This window comes from Panthera uncia, chromosome E1 (genome assembly GCF_023721935.1).
Source record: "Panthera uncia isolate 11264 chromosome E1, Puncia_PCG_1.0, whole genome shotgun sequence".
In the NCBI taxonomy this organism is placed as follows: Eukaryota; Metazoa; Chordata; class Mammalia; order Carnivora; family Felidae; genus Panthera; species Panthera uncia.
Genome location: NC_064814.1, coordinates 49,399,056 through 49,412,440, shown reverse-complemented (window position 1 = coordinate 49,412,440; position 13,385 = coordinate 49,399,056). Strand labels below are relative to the sequence as shown.

Sequence of the window (13,385 nt, the reverse complement as noted above, 5' to 3'; positions counted from 1 at the left end):
TAAGTGACTAATAAGTTAGTTGTCAATTAAATTTTTTGCAAAGATATTTATTGTAATTTGTCATCACAGTTTGAGGAGCTGTTTCTTTTACCTTTGAATCTGACATATAGTGGTTCATTCCAGCAGCAAATTGCCCGACCCTCGCAAGAAGAAAAAGTAGAAGAAAAAGAAGAAGATAAAGCAGAAAAAACAGAAAAAAAAGAAGAGGAAAAGAAAGACGAAGAAGAGAAAGATGACAAGGAGGACTCTAAGTGAGTTAAATGATTAGATATTATTCTTATTTCTTTTCTTTCTTTCTTTTTTTTTTTTTTTCATTTTATTTAATTTTGAGAGAGAGACAGAGCACAAGTGGGGGAGGGGGGGGGGGGGAAGCAGGCTCCAGGCTCTGAGCTGTCAGCACAGAGCTCGATGTGGGGCTCGAACTCACAAACCGTGAGATCATAACCTGAGCTGAAGTCAGACGCTTCACCGACTGAGCCACCCAGGCGCCCCTATTATTCTAATTTCTAAATAACCTATGAAATCTATCAAAGGCGTACAATTTTAGATAAAAGAATGAATGGGGTACGTGCTTTGACCATCTACTAGTTATTATTTGACATAATGAAGGAACGGGATATTCTGGTAAATAGAACTTTTGGCTTAATGGACTTAATTGCCAGACATGAGATGTTACTTTTCAGAAGGGATAGACTACAATAATATATACTCATCACTGAGATCTACTGAATGTAATTTAATCCTTGACTTGGATCTTTTTGTGTGTACCTTTGATAGTTTACATTAATGTAAGAATGCTGGTAAATGGTTTTCTTTTCTATTAATACCTTACATTCCAGCTTTATTGGTTTTATTTATCATATAAAGTAGAGTTCCTGGTTTGTTAGTGGTTCTGTTGCTGTTTTCCTGGTTATAAAAGTAATTCCTGTTCATTATCGGAAGTTAAGAAAAGAGGGGAGAATATTAAGAAAATTAACCTGTGAGTCTGCCACTTGGAGACAGCTACTGTTGATACCTTTGTGTACATATTGGGGTGGGGTGGGGGGCGGTGGGGGGCTTAACAGCTCAGTTGGCTGTTTTTCCACCAAGGATCAGCTTGATTGAGGCATTATTTACACAGAATAAAATTCACCAATTTTTAAAAAAAAAATTTTTTTTAATGTTTATTTATTTATTTTTTTGAGACAGAGAGAGACAGAGCATGAAGGGGGGAGGGTCAGAGAGAGGGAGACACAGAATCGGAAGCAGGCTCCAGGCTCCGAGCCATCAGCCCAGAGCCCGACGCGGGGCTCGAACTCACGAACCGTGAGATCGTGACCTGAGCCGAAGTCGGACGCTCAACCGACTGAGCCACCCAGGCGCCCCTAAAATTCACCAATTTTAAGTGTATACGTGGATATATTTTGATAGATGTATGCACTGGTGTAACTGTGGCCCCAAGCGTGATACTGTGATGTAGAATGTTCCCATCACTCCCAAAGTTCCCACATGCTCCTTTGCACTAGGGTTCCCCTCCTCCCCACACCACCCCCACCGTTCCCAGCCTCTGGCAACTACTAATCTGTTTGCCTTTTCTAGAATTTCGTATAAGTGGAGTTATGCAGTATGTGGTCTTCTGTGCACGGCTTCTTTTACTTAGCGTAACGACTTTGGGATCCATGCAGGTTGTTGCATGTATCAGTAGTTTTAGTTTCGTAGTTTAGTTCCTTTTTAATATCTGTCGTATTACTTCCGTAACCCTCTTGGAAATACCGAAGGTTCACCTGGTTTTGTGACAACTACAGCCCACATCACTTAGTAAGGTTGCTAACGAGGTGGATACTCATGCCATTGCCATCTGATTTTGGCACTTTAGGAAGACGACTCTTAAAAACAATTTTGGTTTTGTTAGTTGTTGAGGTAAAACATGTACACTCCCACGTGGTCAGTGGTTCTCATATGGAACGGCCATATCTTGGTTTTTACTTTTTTCTTAAAATCTCTATTAACAAGCATTCATTTTTTAATGATGTGAGCTAGCTCTTACAGAAGATGCAAAAATACGTAAGATGTATACCATTCTCAAGTGGATTATGATCTAGTAGGGGAAAACTAGGGAAGGTGCAAGTACCGTTTAAGAAATGAGCAGAGCCGGTAAAGGATGTTGGGAGATTGAGAAGAGGTCAGGGTTACTTCCGTCTGGATAGTTTAGAGGACTTTCTGCAGGAGCTAGTGGTTAATGTGGAAAGAATACAGGGAATAGCATGAATTGATGTGCTGCTATGAGAAATGGCAGATAGTGGTTTCATTAGACTGGGACACAGGATGGCTGAAGAAGAGTGGAAGGTGGACTGGGGTTACATTCTGTACAGCCTTAATGAAGCTGAAATAGACTTTGTTCAGGAGGCTGTGTTAGGAGTTGTTTGGGAGTAGGCAGCGGTTTGAACGGATGGAATGGTTTCTTGCCAAAGCTCTTCTGCTAGAATATTGACCCACAAGAGGCAAAGAATGAATGGATTGGAGATGTAAGTCAGGGAAGAGTGGTTTGGGGTAAGAAGGCACTGATACGGAAAGTGGTAGTAGAAATGGTGATGGTGGAATGAACGGGAAAACTGTTACCGAGATGTACTAACCAAACCTTGGCATGAGGTCACGTATGGGAAGTAAAGAAAGAGGGGAGGAGCTAAAGATGATGTCAGTTCTGTAAGTGTGAATGAATATGATCACGATTGTCCTCTTAGCGGCGCGCGATGAGAGCATGGGGTGGAGCAGGAAGCAGAGTGGTTACGGCCACGTTTTTCGATGTGTCGAGCTTGTATTGTTGAAGAATCCGGGGGTGTTGTTGGGAATCCCAGCAGATACTTGGGAAGACAAGTCTGGATCTTAGGAGCTTTAGGAGATGTGAGGTGTGAGTCTGAAGATACAGACTGGGAGTTGTCCCAGTGGAATAGATGAGAATGGGGTAACCACACAGAGATTTAAGGCCAGGGCGAGCCTTGGGAAATCGAGAGGAAGAGAGGAAAGAGAGCCAGAACAGCAGCAGGGATGTTAGGAAGGCATGAAGTCCTAAAAGCTCAGCTGAGAAGGATATAAAGAGAATTGCCCGGGGGCGCCTGGGTGGCGCAGTCGGTTAAGCGTCCGACTTCAGCCAGGTCACGATCTCACGGTCCGTGAGTTCGAGCCCCGCATCGGGCTCTGGGCTGATGGCTCGGAGCCTGGAGCCTGTTTCCGATTCTGTGTCTCCCTCTCTCTCTGTCCCTCCCCCGTTCATGCTCTGTCTCTCTCTGTCCCAAAAATAAAAAATAAACGTTGAAAGAAAAAAAAAAAAAATAAAAAAAATAAAAAAAAAGAGAATTGCCCGTAGGGTCAGTTGCAGCAGGATGATTAATGTGACAAGAATTGAGAAAAGTCATTGGATTTGCAATTTGTAAGTCCTTGGTGACTCCGCCCTCCCCACCCCCACCCCCACCCCGATTGGTGACTTTTGACAAAACAACTTTAAGAGGAGGCTTAAATAGCCAGATTGGTAAGGGAATAAATGAAGTGAGGAGAGAGGGCTACATGGCAACTTCAAGGGCAGTTTAGGACTGAAGGGGAAAAATTCTTGAAGAATTATTTTATTTTGGGGGGAAAACGGTAACTTGGTAAGCTACAACAGATCTTTGCTTGAAGTAGATAAAATTTGAAAATCAACACCTTCCATTAAGCAAAAGCAGTTGAGTCTTTGAGTATCACCACCTATCCACGTTTGCAAAAATGTTCTTTAAGGACTTTGTTTTTAAATCTAACAGCCCTGGGAGGTACACAGTACAGAGAACAGTCCTTCCAGTACTGCATGTAGTACTGTTGCTAGTAATAGTAATGACCATTTATCGATTGATTGGTTGATCGATTGTTTAGTTTTTCCTAAGTGCTCACGGAGGGAGGTTTATCCTTAATAATAGCAAACACACATAGTTTACTGTGTTCCAGGCACTATTCTGAACATTTGATATGAATGAACTCCTTTGATCGTTAAAATAGCTCTATGGAACATACTGTTTATCATCCTGACTTATAGCTGAGAAAAACTGAGGCCCGTGGAGGTGAGGTAGCTTCTCAAGGTCATCACATGGCAAGTAAATCACACAGCTCTGGTACCAACCCGGACAGCCTGGCTCCAGACCGTTCTCCCAACCACTGGGCCATACTGCCCTGTTTGCACGTAATTAGTATTGGAGATGGTTGAGAATATTGAGCCGGGTTTAATGACACGGTATGGCAGATTATTACCGATGGGATTTTGGGCTGATGGTTGGGGGTTCGGAGCTGACAACCAAGAATTCTTGAAGACATCTTTTGGTGCAAAAAGGTGATTTTGTTAAAAGCACGGGGACAGGACCTGAGGGCAGAAGGACTATGCTGTAAGTGTGGGGGTGACTGCTTTATGGAATGGTTGGGGGGGGGGAGATAAAGTCTGGAGGGACTTCCTAAAGGGATTTTCATATGCTAAAGACTCACAGATTATTGGATGCCTAGCTATTGTCAAGCTGAGATTGTTCCCTCTAGCAAAGCATTAACATTAAGACCCGCAGGGAGTGCCTAGACTTTAGGCTATTGTTGAGATTGCCTTTTTCTTGTAAACTGGTGAAGTCTCTTACCAGTTTAAGTGTTTCTTTTTTGTCCTTTCCTGTTTTGGGGCCACCAGGAGCTCCTGAGGAATACTGCGCATATCCCACTTTGGAGGGGGGTGGTGCTAGCTTGTGCTTGGCCCTCAGCTGGCCTTATGGTCCTTCATCATTACTACGGAAAGGGCCTCCGTGTCAGCCTCTCCATTTCACAGAGGAGAAAACTTACCTTGGAGCAAAGGCAAGAAATCCGGACTCTGGACTGCAGCTCTAGGGGCTTTTCTGCATCCATTTTCCTCAGAGTGCTGTCATACGTAATAGGTGATTTGAAATGCGTTTGAATTTTAAGCCCATTAATGAATAAAATAGACCTTTGTGAAATATCTTAATTTGAGCTAGTCAGAACTCTTCAAAATTGGGGTATGGCAACATTTTTCATAAATTTTATTTTGAGTAACTGAGAAATTGGGTAATTGTATTTAAATTGTATTAAAAAAAACCTCAAAGCTGCAACCTCCTTAGATATACGCATTCTTCTAAATCACACAAAATTTTCATTTCCTTTTGCTTCCAGAGAAAATACCAAGGAAAAGGACAAGACAGAAGGTGCAACCGAAGAAACGGAGGAGAGAGAGCAGGCCACACCCCGGGGGCGAAAGACCGCCAACAGTCAGGGCCGCAGAAAGGGCCGGATCACCAGGTCCATGACCAACGAAGCCGCGGCTGCCAGTGCTGCGGCCGCTGCCGCCACTGAGGAGCCCCCACCGCCTCTGCCACCGCCACCAGAACCCAGTGAGTGGGCGAGATTGAACAGGCCATAATTTTGTTTGGGATTCTCTTTCAATGCTCGGGTAGAGCAGGAGGGACCCCTGGTATCCAGGATCTAGAAATAACTCCGAAATTCTGGCCTTTAAAAATTTTTTTAAGTTTTTATTTTAATCACCAGGTCCTCCTTAATCCCCATCACATATTTCACCCGTCTCCCCACCCAGCTCTCCTCTGGTAATCTTCAGTGTGTCCTCTGTAGCTAAGAGTCTGTTTCTTGGTTTGCCCCCCCCCCCCCCCTTTTCCTTTTGCTAGTTGGCTTTGTTTCTTAAATTCCACAGATGAGTGAAATTGTATTGTATCTTGTCTTTCTCTCTTTCACTTAGCATTATACTCTGGCTCCATTCATATTGTTGCAGATGGTGTGATTTCATTCTTTTTTACGGCTGAATAATATTCTCTTGTTTGAATAATATTCAGATGTGGTATGCCATCTTTACCCATTCATCAGTGGATGGACACTTGGGCTGCTTCTGTATCTTGGCTGTTGTCAATAATGCTGCTATAAACATAGGAGTGCATGTATACCTTTGAATGAGTGTTTTTGTATTCTTTGGGTAAATACCCAGTTGTGGGATTGCTGAGCTGTAGGTTAGTTCTACTTTTCACTTTTTGAGGAACGCTCATACTGTTTTCCACAGTGGCCGCACCAGTTTGCATTCCCAACAACAGTGCACGAGGATTCCTTTTTCTTTGCATCCTCGCCAGCACTTGTTGGTTTTTGCGTTTTGCTTTTAGTCATTCTGACAGGTGTGAGGTGATCTTTCGTCATAGTTTTGATTTGCGTTTCCCTGATGGTGAGTGATACGAGCATCTTTTCACGTATCTCTTGGCTGTCTGGATGTCTTTGGAGAAATGTCTGTTCATGTCTTTTGCTCATTTTTAAATCGGATTATTTTTTGGGTGTTGAGTTCTATAAGTTCTTAATATATTTTGGATACTAACCCTTTATCAGCCATGTCTTTTGCAGATATCTTCTCCCATTCCATAGGCTACCTTTTAGTTTTGTTGATTGTTTCCTTTGCCGTGCAGAGGCTTTTTATTCTGATGTAGTCCCAGTAGTCTATTTTTGCTTTTGTTTCCCTTGCCTCAGGGGATCTATTTAGAAAAAAGTTGCTACGGCCCGTGTCAGAGAAATTACTGCCTGTGCTCTTTTGTAGGATTTTTATGGTTTCAGGTCTTACATTTAGATCTTTAATCCATTTTGAATGTATTTTTGTGTATGGTGTAAGAGAGTGGTCCAGTTTCATTCTTTTGCGTGTTGCTGTTCAGTTTTCCCAACATCATTTGTTGAAGAGACTTTCTTTCTCCCCCTTTGGTATTCTTTCCTGCTTTGTTAAAGATTAGTTGACCGTATAGTTGTGGGTTTATTTCTCAGTTTTCTGTTCTGTTCCGTTGATCTATGTGTCTATTTTTGTGCCAGTACCATACTGTTTTGATTGCTAGAACTTTGTTGTCTAACTTGGAGTCTGAAATTGTGATGCCTCCAGCTTTGCTTTTCTTTTTCAAGACTGCTTTGCCTATTTGGGGTCTTTGGTGGTCCCATACAAATTTTAGGATTGTTTGTTCTGGTTCTATGAATTTTGTGTATTTTGATAGAGAATGCATTGAGTGGGTAGATTGCTTTGGGTAGTGTAGACATTTTACCAATATATGTCCTTCCAATCCATGAGCATGGAATGTCTTTCCGTTTCTTTGTTTTGTCTTGAATATCTTTTATCATTATGTGATAGATTTCAGAGTACAGATCTTTGACCTCTTTGGTTAGATTTATTCTTAGGTATCTTATTATTTTTGGTGCAATTGTAAATGGGATTGTTTTCTTATTTTCTCTTCTGCTTCATTATTGATGTATAGAAACGGAACAGATTTATGTACATGGATTTTATATCCTGAGACTTTACTGAATTTGTTTATCAGTTCTAGCAATCTTTCGGGTTTTCTGTTTATAGTATCATGTCATCTGCAAACAGTGAAAGTTTTATTTCTTCATGGCCTTTAAATTTTTTAGACTTTAATATCAGTGTGTTTTGGAAAAGATCCGCCCCAACCTTGCTATCTTAATACAGTGGTTTTTCTTTTGACTTAGTTGTAACCTTAGTGTGTATGCCACTTTTTCTGATGTTTTAACTTGGTGTATATTAGAAATATTTTCTAGTTTCTAGGTGATCTTCATTTTTCACTTTTTGATGGCTGTGAAATGTTGGTATTATGTTCCCTGAGGCACACAATTTCTTGAACCATTCATTCCCCGTTGGTGAAAATCATGATTAGGCTGTCCCCATCTCCTGCCTACCGCCCCACCACCTTTAAACTGATATGATAAGAGTCTAAGGAAAAAACAAATCTTGAGTTGCATCACATTTTTTTTCTGTTAAATTATTTTTTATAGAAATAAATTATTAGACAAGAGAATACTGGGGCTGGGGGTCCAAGTGTTTTTCTCTCTTTTACTGAGTATTGTCTCACTAGTTTATAAAGGAATTATGTTAATGATGTGTACCATCAACATTGTGAAGACCATCAAAATCAGTGATACCAATTTTATCATAATGTGAGGCAGGAAAGAAACCAGGTTCTGGGGATGGCAAGGAGGATGGAAGGGAAATAAGTAGACAAGCACGCAGGGCCAGGTCATGATGGACCTTGTTTAAATTAATCCTGCTTTGCTTACAAAGTGGGAGCTTACAGAGGTTTTTAAATAGAGGCATGCTGTAATTAGATTGGTGTTTTAGAAAGCGAACTGGTGACCGTTGTGGAGGTCAGGTTGGAGAGAGTAAGGGCTGGAGGCGGAGGGACCAACTAGAAGGGCGTCATTATGCATGCATGCCCTGGCCCAGGCAAGAGGAGGGTGGATTCAGATCAGAATTGACATACGTCCATGGATGTGAGTAGTAAATGGGAGGAAAGATTAAAAAATTGGTTTGAGGAGCCTGGTAATAATTTGAGTGACTGGGTGGATGATAGTACTGTTGAGAGGGGGAACATAGCAAGAGCTCATTTCACGCGTGATAGTCTTTATTTCCTTTCTAAAGTAAAAGAGAAAGTGTTCAGTTCGTGGTCCATCTGTGTTTACTAGCTGCTAGAAAATGAGGATGGACAGAAGGGCCTCTGGGAGTGAGGAGGAGATGGGGGTTTAGAGAACAGGAGAAAACTGGACAGGAAGGGGGAGCGTTGTTTCTTCTTTGACACCTCGGGAGAGGAGGGACGGAGCCCTGATAACGTGTGCAGGCACTTGGCGAGGCGGGACTCCTTAGATAAGAAACTAGTGATGTTCAAACATGAAGACATGGATGGAGCTTCAAAGAACATTGCGAAAGATCTAATACAGAGGTTTTGAATATTCATTCCCCTTTAGTTGGTGGGGGAGAGGCTGCCATCATCTTGTTTCCATAGTTGACTAGACCTTATGCTTCAAACAGGCTTTATGTCAGATAAATAGGTTGGTGCCGTATAATCTGTGAATGAAGGATTGATCTTAGTATTTCTCTGCCTTACTGGGTTCTCTGTCTTTATTTCAGTTTCCACAGAACCTGTAGAAACCTCTCGATGGACAGAAGAAGAAATGGAAGTTGCGAAGAAAGGTAAATGATGGTACTTTAGATTCTAAAGAGTTTTGGTTTTGGTTTTGGTTTTGGTTTTGGTTTGGTTTGTTTTTTTAAGGTTATTAGTAATAAGTCAGAGGGACCCAATTTTTTTTTAATTGCAAAAAGGAGAACGTTCTTCTACGGTGGTAAACAGAATGCAGAAGTAGACTCGGGTTCTTTAGGGTGGTATGGTACCTTCTCAGGTGCCTCGCTGTGCCTTGTTTAAGAGGCCCACTTTGGAGGGATTGAAGACTCTCTGTACAGTTTTATTTGGAATGTTATTTCATTAGAGAGCAAGTGGGCTATTTTCACTTTTCCAGAATAGCTGTGATTAAATGCTATTAAAGCTGTTTTAGAGGGTATTTTAATATAAAGAGTCTATATTTTCTGTTATTTAAAAGTTGGATTTATGGGGCGCCTGGGTGGCTCAGTCGGTTGAGCGTCCGACTTCGGCTCAGGTCACGATCTCGCGGTCCTTGAGTTCGAGCCCCGCGTCGGGCTCTGGGCTAATGGCTCAGAGCCTGGAGCCTGCTTCCGATTCTGTGTCTCCCTCTCTCTCTGACCCTCCCCCGTTCATGCTCTGTCTCTCTCTGTCTCAAAAATAAATAAATGTTAAAAAAAACAAAATTAAAAAAAAGTTGGATTTAATAGCATGGTACATATTTTTTCAGTGTGTATTTGGTAAGGCATTTGGTTATAAACTAGTAAGAAATTGCACCATGATTCAAAGGAGAGGGCGTGAACTTTGGAGCCAGACCAATGTTTGAGTTTTGTCTCTGCCACTCATCGCTGTGTGGCCCTGATCTTACTTACTCTGGAACATTGTGAATCTTGTATTTTCTTGTGGTTGCTTCTTAATGTAGTATAATTTAAAATTGAAGTACAGTTTCTAATAGGATAAATAATTGGTTTATAAATAAAAAATAGTTTGTTTTAAGTAAACTAATTCTGAGAAAGAGTAGCCAGCTTTTTGGGGGTTAAGTATTTACCTTAAAGTTCTGAAGAGAAATTATTGTAAATGGGTTGACCTTTTAGTGACACATTTCAGATTTATTTTTTTTCTTTTTTAAAAGAAATGTTTTTGTTTTACATTTATTTAGGTTTGAGAGATAGAGACAGAGCATAAGGGGGGGAGGGGCAGAGAGAGAGGGAGACACAGAATCTGAAGCAGGCTCCAGGCTCTGAGCTGTCAGCACAGAGCCCGACACGGGGCTCAAACTCACAAACCGTGATGAGATCAGGACCTGAGCCAAAGTCAGACGCCCAACCGACTGAGCCACCCAGGCGTCCCCAGATTTATTTTCTATGTAAATAGGTAGGAATGATAACATTTAGGAATCCTATAAACCACCTTTACCAAAAAAAATAGCAGTTTAAAGTTTTCTGTGTTCAAAATATTTTTATTTGACGTGCATTTGCCATGATTAGCAAATTTGTGATTTGCCATGATTACATGTAAAAGATTCACATTTGTTCTCATCTTATTATCAGAGTGTCATAGTGGAGGGCGCCTGGGTGGCTCAGTCGGTTAAGCACCTGATTTCGGCTCACGTCATGATGTCACGGTTCACGAGTTGGAGCCCCGAGTCGGGCTGTGTGCTGACCACTCAGAGCCCGGAGCCTGCCTTGGACTCTGTGTCTCCCTCTCTCTCTGGCCCTCCCCTGCTCATGCTCTCTCAAAAATAAATAAAAAATCAAAACCATTAAAATGAAAAAAGAATGTTCTGGTGGAACAGGTGGATGTTGGCTCCATCACAGGGCGATCTTTTGCAGGTAGCTGCAGCCCCATGACTGTTCAGCCTCCATTCAGCTCTGTTCATGTGTCAGGCAAGATTTGGAAGTTACCTTCCAAATTGTCATTAGTAAGGAAGCTACTTGAAAAACTGGTGTCTTCCTGTAAGTTGTCGAATTTGTACTAGAAAATTCCTGTTTGGGTACACCTGTATCTAAAGTATATCCCTGTCTGTATAGCTCTCTGTATAGCATTTATATACTCACATTCCTTACAGATAGGTATGTGTATGTATAGATACAATTTGACTAAAAAGTGCTAGATTGCATAGGTTTCTGTGATGCGTTGTATTACAACAGGCTTTTATCTAAAAATTTTTTTTCTAACGTTTATTTCTGAGAAAGAGAGCGTGAGGGGGGGAGGGGCAGAGAGAGAGGGCGACATAGAATCTGCAGCAGGCTCCAGGCTCCGAGCTGTCAGCACAGAGCCCGATGTGGGGCTCGAACCCATGAACTGCGATATCTTGACCTGAGCCGAAGTCAGATGCTTAACCGACTGAGCCACCTAGGTGCCCCTACAACAGGCTTAAGAAAAAAGAAACAAACAAACAAACAGAAAAACTGGTTTATTTTTTTGAGAGTTCTTGATGATGAATGAAGATAGGCTAATTATAAATATAGTCATATATATATATATATATGGTCTTTATCTTGTGTTATTTATATGATTACTTTATTAACTTTATATCGATGTACTGTTTCCAAAGATTTAGAAGTACCTAATCACTCAGTTTACAAGTGTTTGAGTTGTTATTCTGTATCGAACATTGTCCTAGCTCTCCAGAAGACCCATAGCAAGGACAAGGTTGAGCCCTTCAATTAATGACCGTGTTGTAAATCTGGGTGGCAAAATAGAGCTGTCAGTGCGTTGAGAGTCAATATATATTTAAGTATGTATTGAAACGTATCAGTAAATAATTGAAAACATACTCTTAGTGCTAATGATTGTGAATACCATGGTTAGATTGATTTGATTATTTCTCTTGTTAGCTTTATCAGGTGACTGTTGAGTTCATCTTTGGTCTCTTTTTAAAATACAGGTCTTGTAGAACATGGTCGTAACTGGGCAGCAATTGCCAAAATGGTGGGAACTAAAAGTGAAGCGCAGTGTAAAAACTTCTATTTTAACTACAAAAGGCGACACAATCTGGACAACCTTCTGCAGCAGCATAAGCAGAAAGTGAGTATATCAGAATCTTTTTTAACTTTGTTTTTGTTTTGTTTCTGCTTTGTCTTCGAGCTTGAAATACTGGTTGAGAGAGAAACTTTTTTGCGTCTTGTATTTTTATTTATTGCATTTACCTGTAAAAGGATATGCTAGTTTCTCATCACAAGTTGACTTTTTTTTTCTCTGTTTACTGTCCAAGGAGTGGAATTCGTGTTAGGAGTAATGGCAGTTCAGCACTTTTGAATGACCGTAATGGGATTTGGAAAACAGAAACATTTTGGAGTTTGAATTGAAAAGTTTAGTTGGCGTTCTTTTGACCTTGTTGAAAGAATTGATTTGGCATATTAAAACCATTTTCTCAGAGAGAAAGAATCTCAGATAAATACTAAAAACCAGAGAGTGTGAATTATGGAAAATCCCTTAACTAGGAAGTTCCAACGTTCTCAAAGTCCACAGAGCTCTTTGAGGATGCCATGAGGTCAGAACTGCTTTTGGAAAAATATTAACATGGTACTTACTCTTCCCCACCGTGTTAAATTTGCACAGACGATGTCAGAGTTGTTGGGAGGGAGATCGTCAGTGCCTTCGCACGAATCACCGCAGGACACCGCTGTGCTAAATACTCCCTGTTCTCTTCATCTCCAGCGTTGTTAGCAGTTTCAAAACAAATGTGCCGGTGTGACTTGTCCTTAGTGAAGCAGTCAAAATGCGCTTGACTAAGTCTTGACCCTTGGGTATGTGTGTGTGGGATGAAGTGAGAAGTGTTGTGTGAAGTCCTTCTGTTCCACCCCAAAGTGTCCCGCTTCTGCCCTGGGAAAGCACTTTGCGTTTGTTCGAGTCCCAAGCTGGACTAGCTCCCCTTTTTTTTATGGAATGTCAGTTTCAGTTGAAAAAATGACAGACTGTGGTCTTTCAGACTTGGATCCATAGTCGACATTTTCTTGAAAACACGTGAGCCTGTCTGTTAAGGCAAGCAAGCGGTGGTATTTGTTGCCACTTTCCAGTTTTGAGCTTTCAAGCAAAGGTTAGAAGTTTGGAAAATCTGTATCCCTCCCCATGAGCTTACCGTCTTCCCAGTACTCAAAGACTTTTCTGATGAGATCAGTGGTAATAAGAACCACTGTGATGTTTTCACATACAGTGAAACGTATCCAGATTTGAAAAATCTGTGTAAATCCATGTTTTCCAAATGACCAATTTGTGATCTTGCAGTGGGTATCCTGTATGTATAAAGGATACGTAAAATATTTTGTAATACATCGAAGTTCAAGATAGATGAATGGATTTTAATAGAGTATGAAAAATTTATTGATACAGTTTCAGATTTCACGTTGCAGTTATCCTTTAAGAGATGATGACATGCCCAATTTCGGTGCACCATCAAAGAGTAATATCCAGGGTTGTCTAAAAAGATGTTAAAACACGCTT

General features: G+C 41.1%; 1 protein-coding gene across 17 annotated transcripts in view; it reads left to right on the top strand.

The window, feature by feature from the left end:
* NCOR1 (nuclear receptor corepressor 1) overlaps positions 1-13,385 on the top strand; it is a 159,450-nt gene that overhangs the window by 83,313 nt on the left and 62,752 nt on the right. For 12 of the 17 annotated variants that reach the window (XM_049638033.1, XM_049638036.1, XM_049638039.1 and 9 more), the window contains 4 exons: positions 124-251; positions 5,161-5,378; positions 8,933-8,995; positions 11,830-11,969. In XM_049638033.1, coding sequence (XP_049493990.1) covers positions 124-251; positions 5,161-5,378; positions 8,933-8,995; positions 11,830-11,969 — 549 coding nt within the window. The remainder of the gene's footprint in view (positions 1-123; positions 252-5,160; positions 5,379-8,932; positions 8,996-11,829; positions 11,970-13,385) is intronic. The other 5 variants (XM_049638047.1, XM_049638045.1, XM_049638049.1 and 2 more) reach the window with 1 other exon arrangement.